We start from the raw sequence: 13144 nt of genomic DNA on the forward strand, positions 1-13144 counted from the left end.
TAAATAAAATCGCAAAAAAATAAAGCGCGGTCGTCGTGAACAGTCGTAAACGGTCGTAAATGGTCGTATTCTTGACGTAAACACAAACAGAGTGAGAGAGCGAGCAGCTGCGATGTGTTTTTTGTGTGAGAACGAGCCAGCACCCGCAGTACGCAGTGTGTATAACACTGCCCCGTCCCCCCAGCATACAGCACACAACAGTTTGTTCATTTTATCACTGCGCGAAGTGTGCGCGTCTGCGTGTGTGCATGTGTTCGTTTGTGCGTGTATGTGTTTGTGTGTGCGTGTGTGTGTGTGCGTGTACGTGTGTATGTGCGTTTTGGTTAGTTGGTGGCAAGGCGCTTATATCAATGTAGAACAGGTGAAGCAACATCATCACTTCAATAAGAAGGGGATTACGGTTTGTGGAGCGGGGGTTGTTTGTTTTGTTATTACTACGATACGTCATTTTTGCATTTTTACATGCGAGAGTAGTGGAAAAGAGAATGAAATTCTACAAAATTATCCCTTCTTTTTCACATAAATTCGCGAAAGCCGAACATAGTAGGCATCGTTCGAATAAGCGTCGTAGCAGTTTCTAGAGAGCCGCCGGCAGCGTTCTGATGCTGTTTGTAAACAATACCGACAGCAATTCTAATATGGCTGAAAGTGCATTTCATATGATTGTTTCACCTGGTACATATAGAGGCGCCTTGGTTGGTGGGTTGATGTAAACAAGAACAGTGTGTGAGAGAGAGAGCAGTCAGCGGCTGCGATACGTTCTTTTTTGTGTCATTCTTTTTTGTGTCAAACTGTGCGCGTCTGCGTGTATGTTTTTCTTACTATAAATAAAATTGCTAAAAAATAAAGCGCGGTCGTCGTGAACGGTCGTAAACGGTCGTAAATGGTCGTATTCTCGACGTAAACACAAACAGATTGAGAGAGTGTGCAGCTGCGTTGTTTTTTTTTGTGTGAGAGAGTGTGCGCGTTTGCATGTGTTATGTGTGTGAGACCGTGCGCGTCTGCGTGCGTGTATGTGTTTTTTTTTAATTCTTTATTTGAGAGGCTTTCAGCCCTCTGGGCTGGTTCGCCTCTGTAGCGACGGCAGTAGACATTGCCGCATGGTTAAACAAATGACATAAAATATACATAACAATTAACATAAATTTAAAATTGAACGAACAACAATTTGAACTAGAATAATAACATTAAGAACATTTTAAAACATTTTTAACTAATTAAATAAAAATTATTGGTGTTTCTCCACTTGCGTGTATGTGTTTGAGTATAGTAGAGAGTTGAGAGAGTACAGAGTACAGAGTAGAAAGAGTAGAGAGTAGAGAGTAGAGTGTACAGAGCAGAGAATAGAGAGAGCAGAGAGCAAAGAGAGTAGAGAGTAGAGAGAGTAGAGGGTAGGAAGCAGGTAGTTGATAGTAGAGAGTAGACAGAGCAGAGAGAGTAGAGAGAGTAGAGAGTAGCGAGAGGAGAGAGTAGAGAGAGTAGAGAGTAGAGAGAGAGTAGACAGAGCAGGGAGAGTAGAGAGAGCAGAGAGAGTAGAGAGTAGAAAGAGTAGAGAGTTGAGAGAGTACAGAGTAGAGAGTAGAGAGAGTAGAGAGAATAGAGAGAGTGGAGAGTAGAGAGTAGAGTGTAAAAAGCAGAGAGTGGAGAGTAGAGAATTTAAAGTGAAGAGCAGAGAGTAGAGAGAAAAGGGAACAAAGTATGGAGTAGATAGTAGAAAATGAAGAGTAGAGAGTTGAAAGTTAAAGTAAAATTGGAAGAGCAACAATTGATCACAGAGAAAGAGTAGAAGTTTTAGACGTAGAAACATTTGGACTGAAAAAAAAAATTGAATAAATGAAAAGAAAAAAAGTTACGAGAGTCTGTTCGAGTGCAACAGCAATGCTATTCCAATGACTTTGTGGTAAACTTATTGAAACATGAAATTGGGCCGCTAGTGAATTTTTATGAAAATAACAAAAAAATTGTTTTCAAATGAGGTGTCGATATTATTGGATATCGGCTCCCCGATGGGCATGCTGACAAGTAAACGCTCAGTTTTATCACCCGTGCCAATCACAAACGCTTCGGCGGCGCAAATTATCCAACTACCCGTTTCCGTTCCAGTGAAATAACGGAAAAAGAAAACTTCCAATTAGTTACAGAAAGTTTCGGAAGCTGGCTCGTTTACTGTTGTTTTCTCTGGAACCCAGATGGTGTGAAATTCAGCTTCCAACTAGGACCCATTTATCACGACGAAACGTGGCGTAGCTTTTGCCAACAATTTTGCAACTAATTGGTTCCTTCTCCGCCCGGCACGTTGCCGAGCAACCAACCAACTATTCACAAGCCAGTCAGATGAGTTCGATTCCCATTTCCGATTGCATGCCGGGTGGGATGTTTGCACAGCGGTAAATAATCGCTGGCACTGGGGAGCTTCCCCTCGCCGCATCCATTATTCTGGCAGAACACTTTCCGCACTTGGGTGGGTGTGGGCGAGCACGAAATATCTGCCAAGGATATTGAAGACGTCGTCGCTTGAAAGGCGCTAATTGAGCGGAAATAATGGTTCAAATCCATCAAAACCAGAGTGCCTTTGGAAGCGCCGTATTTTTGTTGCAGCTTTCGAGAAGCGGAACAAAACTTATTACTATTATCAAATTAATTTGCTTTGGAAATATTTTATACTCAATTTTAAAATATATTCATTGAGCTTCACGGGAAAGAGCGTGACGAATAACCGGGCTAATTTATCATTGAACAGAATTCAAACATTTGAAAATAAGATCAAATCTCAACTATGACCAGGTTTGCCAATGTTCCAGTTCAAACTGGATTCTTCCAAATTTTTTATGTAGGACTACGTCTGACCGGAAGATATAGGGGATGAAATGAAAACCTAGGAACTGCACATGTAGGAAAAAATAAAAGATATCGAACGCTTAGGGGAAAGTAGGTAAAGACGGACACCCTAAGGTGTAATCTCAATTTTTACACATATATAGCTTTCATGATCGCAGTTGTTGTACAAATTGAAACTTCAGGTCCTTTTCTATCATAATTACCGTTGATACTAGTAAATTTATTCCAACATTGATGTATTCTGGGTCATTGAAAAAAATGCATCGAAATACTATTTCTTCACATGGTCGGGAACGACGGACACTTACGGAAAAGTTGTAGTTTTTGTACGTATTTTAGTGTTTTCAGCATTGGTGAGTGTTCTTGAATTACGCTACGATTCGAAAGGCTACTCATGTTGTTCGTGGACAGTTTCATCCTTGGAAGGGAACGACAGAAGAGGTCAAATACATACACTCCATGCAAAAATTTCTGGATTTTTGCGGGCCATTGTCCTCGCAAAGGAAGGAAAAGGATCTGAAATAGCCAACGACCTGTCCACGCATATTTTAAATGACCTCCTAGGAAGACGATAATTCATTTGAAAAGTTTAATGATACACTTAAAAATATTTCAAAACGAAAGTTTATTTATAAAGCATTAAAAACAATTCATCGATGGTTTAAGTTCATTTGAGTATTTAAATTAATTCAATTTTCAGTGGGAATAAAAAAAACAAGAAAAAAAAGAAGAATCAAGAGCAGTTCTGACAAATAGTTGCAGCAGAAGTAAAGCATTCAGCGTGGAACCATGAAAGGCATTGTAAGCATATTGTCCAACCTGTCCCGAAATCTGAATCAGAAAACTGGCTTCCGCATTTCTCGCATAGATTATCAGATGAGATCTCCCCTTTGCCCTTATTTTGCTAAGGCTTCTTCGAAGAGCGTTGTTTTTATTCTTTTTTGATGGATTTAATGTCTTTCGATGCTTTCGCCTTCTTCAAAGTGTCAGCGTATTGAGCAGACGTTATGTCAGCTGCCTTTTCTGCTTGGCGTTTTCTCTTCGTGACTCTCGGGGTGACCATTTTCGGTAACGGAAGTATGATCGACGGAGATATTTCAAACATCGGGTTATTGGCCGTTGAGATGCTGTCCGGTTCTGCGAAATCAGCCATGATGTCTTCGGGAAGCACTTGAACTTCTTTATCCTCACAGGAAATGCGATTTACGGTCGATTGACTAGGCGCACCTTCAAGATGCAATCGAAACGTCTCTTCTTCACGAATAATCTCAGGATCGGGTTGATCAGTCACCGTGGCCGGGGAAAAATCATCATCGGAAAAAATATTGCGATCAAATGGCCAAATTCCTGTTTTTTCGAACCCATTCTCAGCAATTTCCGTAGTAGCCGCCTTGATGAATGCAGGTTTCATGAGCTCGGCAACGTCATATTGGCTGACGACTTTACCTGGATTCTGTTGTAGGAAACACTCTACTTCCTGTGCGTAGTACGTCTTGAAAGGTGCCATAAAGGATACATCAAGCGGTTGAAGTTTGTTGCTAGTGTGAGGTGGTAAAACTAGAACCTTAACAAAGTTAGCTCTAGCTTTCTCGGTAAAAGCTAGGTTCTTCGTGTGCGACGAGTGGCCATCAATTATGAGCAAGACAGGACTGTCTTCAGAAGGTTTTACATGCTCCAAAAAGTGATCGAACCACTCATTGAATATTTCGACCGTCATGTAACCCGATGCATTACAGGCAAATTTGCTTCCACGTGATGCCCCTTTCTTCAAAGCTTCGTGCAGCCGCATGCGAAGAAAAATGGAGAACGGCGGAAGGTGCTGTCCGGTTGCGGACATGCACATTACTGCCGTAGCTGTTTCTCCGCGTTCCGCAGATGTAATACCACCAACATGTTTTTTGCCTTTCAATGCCGCTACCTTAGACTTCTTCGGAGGAAGAAAGTATGAATAAAAAATTAAACTGATACAATGCCAAAACAAATACTAACGGTACAAACACTAGTCTCATCGGCGTTCAAAACACGATCTGGCGTCAATTTGGGATCTTTCAGCGCTTCTTCCAGCAAATCGTAAAACGCAGATACTGCTGGCTTATTGAAGCCTCTGGCTCGGGCGGCAGAGGTAGTTTCAGGCTTACGGAACGACAATTTGGGATTTCGTTTCAGAAATTTGCTTAGCCAAGCTTTTCCAGCCATCTTGGTAGACTTGTTGAACGGGTGTGGCAATCCATTTTTTTCGGCCAGATCAAAAGCAAGCTTTCGAACATTAGTCATCGTTATTCCATAGAACCTCTTTTCCAAATCCAACAGATGTTGTACCAGCTCCTCTTCTTGTTGAGAGTTGAATACGGAATCAAGAGGTCCTAGCCGAGTTGATACAGTTGGACTTGTGAGGTGGCGAATCAGTGTGGATCTTGGAATTGCGTAACTTCTTGCTGCTGTCTTCACCGGCGATTCACTTTTTACAGCCTTAATGGCTTGTTCCAACTGCTGAGCGGTCCATGACTGCCGGTTACTCTTGCGCTTGTAATTTGTAGGCATCTTTATAGTAAAACCAAAAAGTTTTGTTAAATACCCTAGGAAAATACTAGTGTCCGTCTTTCCTTACCTTAATGTGTCCGTCTTGCCCGAACTGGCAGCTTTTTTTTCGAATGACCGTAGCTCTTCCTATGAGCGTTGAAAACCCTCTGATTTATCACAGGATAGTTAATGATGGACTAAATAAACACTTACCCGTTGGAGGAACACGTAAAAAACAAAAAATCACGATCTTTTCGCTATTTTCTACGGAGTAAAAATTACATCGAATGGTGCACCCGCGAAGATAATTTTTGTTTTGTTTACAAGCTTGACAGTTCGCTCGCTGGAAATCAACAGTGTGTCTCGAAAGTATTGATACACTTTATTGAAAGTATTTGCATAACTAAAATATTTCAAAAAATTTTAGTTAATGAAATATTAAAAGTGTCCATCTTACCCGCAGTGTCCGTTTTTACCTACTTTCCCCTACAACTCGAGCATTTCTTAATAGATCACAAATATGTTTGCATCAATTGATGGGAAATGTTTCTAAGCATCTATCACAATTAATAACACTTTATTTTTCTTGGGATGAGCAATTGACAGGCATCGGTACAATCTTCAGGAATCCCGTGCTTGACGCATCAGCCTCCGGTGCAGCTGTTTTGAGTACAGCCAGCGTCAAAAGGTGGATTGCGTTGTTTACGTGTCTTACAGTACGTGCGGTACACTTGGAGGTAGCGTACAGTCTATCGACATCTTCATGTGTTTCGTGTGTGCGGCACTTCGTAGGGCGACGTGGTTCGCCAGTGGAGTTCATCAGCGATAATGGGACCAACTTCCAAGAAGCTGAACGCTTGCTGGAGGAACAAATAAAGCAGGGACTGTCGGCAACGTTTACAAATTCATCGACAAAGTGGACATTTATATCGCCAGGTGCCCCACACATGGGAGGCGCATGGGAACGGCTTGTGCAGTCCGTCAAGAGAGCCATGATGGATGCGTACGCGGAGGGAAACCTGGATGATGAGGGTTTACAAACGTTGGTCGTGGAAGCGGAAAACATTTTGAACTCAAGGCCTCTGACCTACCTGCCTCTAGATTCTGCTGAGTCAGAGGCGTTGACACCGAACCATTTTTTGATGGGAAGTTCGAGTGGCACCAATCTACCGGATACTGCACCGGGTCCACAACAACTGCCTTTGCAAGATATATGGAATCAAATATAGCAAAAATTGGATCGGTTCTGGTATCTGGAGTACCTGCCAGTGAATCGAAGACAACCGAAGTGGTTTACCGAGGTTCGACCAATACAAGTAGGGGACTTGGTGCTGGTAGTCAACGGCAATGAACGTAATTGCTGGATACGAGGACGGGTAGTTGAAACCTTTGAGCTGGGGGCAAGCCACGGTACAAACTACATGAAGCATTCTTAGACGACCAGTGGCAAAGCTAGCGTTGTTAGAGGTGAAATCAAGTAGTGCAGTCTTGGTGGATCGCAAGATGCACCCGGGGGAGGATGTTGCCGCAGTAGCAATGGAGTTGGCAACACTGGCAAACAATTAACGTGTCGAGATAACATCGATAGCTGCGGTGTAGCCACAGCAGAATGTCACGCAGAATAAAAAAACAATAGATCTCGAAGTAAACATTGTAGATTGGTCCAGTTGCGTATGAGATAAAAATCATCATTATATTTAATTGCAAACGGTGAATTTATTAAATATCGGGATTGAATTTATAAAAGGTTACCGAATTTTTTGAAGATTGTCGGGATCGATTAAAATAAATTACTGAGTTTTGACAGCTTTTATTAGGCGTGTATAGTTGCAACCTCGAATGCATTTCCACGTGGATTTATACCCTCCAACACAACGGTTTGTCCCGGGAATAGTGACTATGATTTCACTTTGCTGAGGTCTAGCTTTGTGTATCGTAACGTCATTTAATCGACAATCGCAATGCGATCGGTTTTTCGCTCGGGGTGAGTGACAATCCTTCCCATGACGGTTATCAGTTCGGTACTGGGATAATCCACGTGATGAATAGCCACTTCCCGACCACGCACGCTTCTCGGTCATCCTTTGGAATCGAGTCCTCTTCGTTCCCGTCAGCAAGACCATGACCTATCAGCTTCATCAAAAGCCGCTGTCTTCTTAGATCGCGAATTCCCTGGCAAATCTCCCTGCCTCCTTCGTAGATTCTATCCCCGAGAATCAACACCCGGTCATAACTCGAATCGTACATGACTTACACTCGTTGCCTAAACTGTTTGGCAATTCTTTGCCGGTGTTATCCTCTTCCGGTGTTAGCTGAGTCCCCTTGAATGTGCGAACTTCAATTGAGAGGGGGCGTTTGCTGCTAGTGGAGCTGGTGATATCACGTGTTGCCCAGGTGGTTTGTTTGAGAAGCGAGGCATTACCAAAGGTGTACAACACATTTCCGGAGTTGTTTGGCCCGTCGGCATCCACCTTTTTCGATGCGGAGATCGGAGAATAGCTAGCGGGAGAAAATTGGGCCTTGTTCCGATCCGGAGTGTGGGCGTGTAAACGGGATACCGTCTTTTTAACCTTTGGCGTAATGCATCCGTACGACATCATCACCTCGTTCTCGACCGAATCCACCTCCTCGGTGTTGTTGCTGTAGATCGTCAAACCGCTCGTGTCCCGGTACTACTTCTGCCGAAATCCTTTCCCCCTGTTGAGGTACTCTGTCGCACTCGGTTCACCGCAGCGGCCAGTGCAACTTTGCGCACCTTGTTGGCATACTCGTGGGATTCCTTGTCCCTCAGATACTCAAGGGTGGGCTTGGTCCCGTTCAGTTTGGCCATCTATTGTTCGACGAACTCCACCGGATCATCGACGTCGTACCGGAGGCAAATCTCAATGCATTTACTGACGATCTCGTCCGACGGTTCAACCCCCAGCTCATCCAATCATCCTGTTGACCAATGAAAACTTCCAGTTTTTGGAGTATCGTCCATTTTTATCCAGTTTTTTATATGTTTGTTCAAGTTTCACCCATTTTGTGTAAAATAAATTTACAATGATCATGATCATCTCTCCCTCCACCTCCCTATCCCTTGTGCATTTTTTTTATTTTTTGACATTTATCGTTCGACCTTGGATCCTAAGACAAGACGTGACAACTGGCTTCTTACTTTTCTTTCTGCATTTTCGTCAACCAAGTGCTAGATAATAGGGAGCCGAGCCACGCGAAATGTGAAGGTTGCCAAATGTTATAAAATTTCGGAAGATTATTTTCCCATGCGAGAAACATGTGTTCTTCGTATCATGTTTTTTTTCTGAGCTGTACCATTTTTCGTATTAATCATAAAATCGGGTGTCACATTTTAAACAGTTAGTATGTTCCTGATATTTTGGTATCCAAAACAAATTCAAATGCAGAGAGAGCAAAAAGAAATAGAAAATGTAGATTTTATATCAGGAGTATGATGTGTTGAAATACATGAATTGAATTAAAATTAACTTCTCCGTATCGAATTAATGTTCAATGTGAATGGAAAACTTTGTTTTCTTCATATGAAGAAGAGAATATCGGAAAGTGTATAGAAAATAGGTTAAGTTGGGGTAAGAAAGACGTGCTTCAAGTAAATAAACAACGTCAAGTAAAACTTTTCATTCAGATTTTAACAATTTAAAACTTCGGTCCGGCAAATCTGATCTGGTGAGAGTAGTGAGCCTTTTTAAAAACTAATTCTGTTTCCAGGTTGTTAACATTGTATCGTTGTCATCGCGGATACACTTCATTCCGTTTTCACCGTGAAGTGTATACGGAAATAAGGCCTTATAATTCAACTCTGACATCGTTCAAATACTAACAGTACTGTACATTGTTTCCCTCTCTTCGGGAACTGAACACTGGACGTAACAGAAACGAGAATATACAAAGAATCCATAAAAGAAATTTTCGCTAAATTGAAGTATGAATGCAACTATTAGTCAATTTTGAATATATTTGGCAACACTGTGAAAATGTTGGAAATCCCATTTTTGTACAGGGTGGCCCATTTAAAGTGGAAACATCTGGCAACCCCATAACTTTTGACAGAGATGTCAGATTAACAAATGTCATACCGCGTTGGAAGCGTCATTTCAGTACAATTTTAACCATGGAACAATACACACCTAAACAACGCGCTGAAATTGTTCAGCTGTACATTCAAAATAACTTCTCAATTGTGTTAACTAAACGTGCGTGGAAAAATAAAAATTAAGTTAAAACATCGCCTGGAGACAACACTATACGTCGATTATATGCCAAATTTATATCGTCTGGTAGTGTTGGTAATGCCAGTCATCTGTCCAGACAACGACCAAGACGTTTCGACGAGAATATTGATGCCGTTCGAGCCAGTGTTGCAGAGACTCCATCGACATCAAGTCGCCATCGTTCGCAAGAATTAGGCATCGCTCGAACCACTCTCCGACGCATAATTCGTGTTGATTTGAAAATGTTTCCGTATAAAATTCAAATGGCTCAACAACTTAACCCATCTGACTTGATTTTGCCACGTCGACTTGATTTTGCGAAATGGACCATCGAAATGTTCCCCGGAAGATTAATATCGAAAAACGGCGATTATGACTGGCCACCGAGATCACCTGATTTGACGCCTCCTGACTTTTTTTATGGGATATTTAAAATCCAAGGTATACACTGGTAAACCAAGGACCCTGGCTACGCTGAAAGACAATATCCGACAAGAAATTGCTGCCATATCGGCCGAAACATTGGGCAAAGTGATGGAAAAAGAGCACATTTTGCGGTCAAAGCCAGAGGCGGTCATTTACGAGATATCATAATCAAAAAGTAGTTAGAACAAATCTCCTTGGACCAAAATAAATGAATTTCAAAATTTTTTTTTCAAAATTCCACTTCTTTACTTTGCTATTGCAAAAACAAATCCTTCCACTTTAAATGGCCCACCCTGTATATTTATCTTTGTCAACTATTTTCCTAATCAACCAATCAGGAGCGGAGTTGCAAGTGGTCCGAGTTTGACAACAAAAGTGGTGCGGAATCGGTCCTCTATTGTCATTTCTCGTCTCAGCTTGGATCGAGCTCTCTTTTCTTAGGTGGCGGTGACATTGGATTCGGAAATTTGGCCGTACGGATTTTATGCAATCGTGAAAGTAAACATCTACATAGAATTGTGTTGGTGTGGTTACAGTGCTTTCCTCTCTCTCTTCGTTTGATCCCGCCTGCTTCTAGTGAACAACATTGTTTGTTTTTTTTCGTCAGTTATTGTACAATCAAATTTGAGAGGTTTAAAATTGCGGCAAGATAGAAATTTGGTGTGAAAGAGCGAATTGTAGAAAATTGAGTGGAAAATTTTCTAAGCATTATAATTAAAGTTTTTCTGTAGTATTTAATGTCTGAGTTTGTTTGAATCACAGATTGAAGTTGATTCATAGAAGAATAAGATTTCATTTGATTTGTCGATTTTTGAAATCGACTCAATGAAATTTTGGAAGAAATCTTACTTACTTAATCAGCATTCGTCTCCATTCACATGAATTTTATATTTTTTTCCAATTCTTAACTTTCAAACTTATTTCAAGGATCAACATATTATATCTATATATCAATCCGTAAACATGCCAAGTACTAACTAAAAAAACCAAACTCATAAACGACAAAAAGAGTTTTCGATTGTATATTGACGTAGAACTACGTCTTTCAGGAAAGGTGCCAAATCAGAAAACAGGTCACGTTCTTATGAAATAAAGTTAACGTTAATAACTATTTTCACAGCGAACGGATTATGATGATTTGCATACCAATCGAATCGGAAATTCTCTAAGATTTGTTTGATATGCTATACATTACAATTCGCTAACCTCTAAACGGTTTAAATTCACGAAAACTGGAAAACGCCCTGACTGACAAGTTTTGGTTAGCCCGATTTACGGTATCCCCAACACAGACTTCAAAATCGATGTACCTGTGGAAATCCCCTTTGCAAATATACATGCAAGTTGGGGGTATTTTTTTCCCACCGAGCTGTGTTTCCCTAACACGGACTTCAAAATCAATGTACCTGGGGGAATCCGCTTTGTCAAAACATGCAAGTCGAGGGTATTTTTCACCACTCAGCAGTGTTTCTCTAACACGGACTTCAAAATTAATGTGCCTGGGGAAATCCGTTTTGCACATACATGCAAGTCGGGGGTATTTTTTGGTGTTGAGTATTTTTGTACTCGCTTGTCGTTGTGCAGACCGGAATATGTTTCCCTAAAACGTACTTTTAAACTGAGAAGCCTGGGAAAATCGTCATTTCAGATACTAGAGGTGAATGAACTTTCGCGGTTCGAGAAATACGTAAACATGAGATGTGCAATAATTTCAGAGGGAAATGTCAAATACAATGATCGTTTGACAATTCTTCCGTTCACATATTTTGGTAGTCTAAGGCATCATATCAAAGTTAAAAGGACGTTCACCAAATCTATTTGTAACAAAGAACATAATCTATTATAAAAAATTTGATGATGACTTTGAAATTTGTGAACTATTGCAGTATTACTTCAGCCATTCCATGCCAAACTGATATAGTGGTTTTCAGATTTTCGTGAAAATTGGTCGCTTGTTTTCATTAGGATAAAACATTGAACCTGTATTTTTTTTGGTGATTCGAATTTTTTCATTTTTCTAAAAAATGTATTTTATCAAAAACTCATTACTTTTGAACCACTAAGACGATTCAAATGATCGACACATCAAATTGAAGTTAATTAGCTAGTCTTTTTTGGGAAAATATCAAACTTGTCAGAAACTTGAATTTTGTTTTCGTAATTATTGATTGTATCCATTTTTTATAGTGTACATGGTTTCGGAACCAACGGCGCTATAATTTTCTATATTTTTTCTTGAAAATTTTTTTACACATTTACATTTTTAACTCAAAATCAGATGTGTTCTTTTTTCTTTTTTTGAGTTATAACTTTTTTAAAGTTTTAAGATAGTTCGGAATATTAATTTATTCCCCTTTTTCCTATTCTCAAAAATTCATAACATTTGAACTGCTAGACCGATTCAGATGATCGATATATCAAATTAAAGCCAATGAGCTAGAATTTTTTGGAAAAAAAATGTAGCACTTGCGAAAAAAAAATAATTTCGTTTTCGTGATTAATAATTGTATCTGATTTTTATAGTTTACATGGTTTCGGAACCAAGGGCGCTATATTTTTTATATTTTTTCTTGAAATCTGAGGATTTTTTCGTTCTTGAGTTATGGTTGAGTTATGAAAATCTAATAAATTCTATGCACCCAGGATTTTTTTACGCAGGGGATAGATTTTTGATATAATTTGTCGCGGTACACCATATTAGATGTACTTTGAGTGTTTTCTCATATGCTTTTCGGACCCATGAAAATTCGGCTAAAGATAAATAAAAATATTCTTTATCGAATGGGTACTATCTCGAAAATGTGTTTTGGGTCCTTTCGAATAATTTTTTTTCAATTTTCTTTAAAATAATTAATTTCTCCCATACAACTTATTTTTTTTATTAATTCGCTTATTTTTACAGGCTCAGTTACATAAGTTTTAAGGAGCCGAATTCTTAACTATATTTTTATAACTATTTATAAACAATTTTCTAATTCTATGGTTAGTAAGGTAGAAAACCAATTACTCGCGGTTGACTCCCTCCCATACAACTTGGCCTATAACTTTTCTCAGACCCTTTTCCGATTAATCAAATTCAAAATCAAAAAAATCAACTGAAATAATTCATTATTCATTAAATCCAGCAA

General features: G+C 39.9%; 1 protein-coding gene across 1 annotated transcript; it reads right to left on the minus strand.

Moving 5' to 3' along the window:
- Positions 1-3769: 3769 nt before the first annotated feature.
- Positions 3770-5379, minus strand: LOC129780903 (uncharacterized). Its single transcript, XM_055789147.1, has 2 exons — positions 4828-5379; positions 3770-4765 (listed from the first exon to the last, which is right to left on the minus strand). Exons 1-2 carry the CDS (start codon positions 5377-5379, stop codon positions 3770-3772), a joined length of 1548 nt encoding a protein of 515 aa, XP_055645122.1.
- Between the last annotated feature and the right edge of the window lie 7765 nt (positions 5380-13144).

This window comes from Toxorhynchites rutilus, chromosome 1 (genome assembly GCF_029784135.1).
Source record: "Toxorhynchites rutilus septentrionalis strain SRP chromosome 1, ASM2978413v1, whole genome shotgun sequence".
Lineage (NCBI taxonomy): Eukaryota > Metazoa > Arthropoda > Insecta > Diptera > Culicidae > Toxorhynchites > Toxorhynchites rutilus.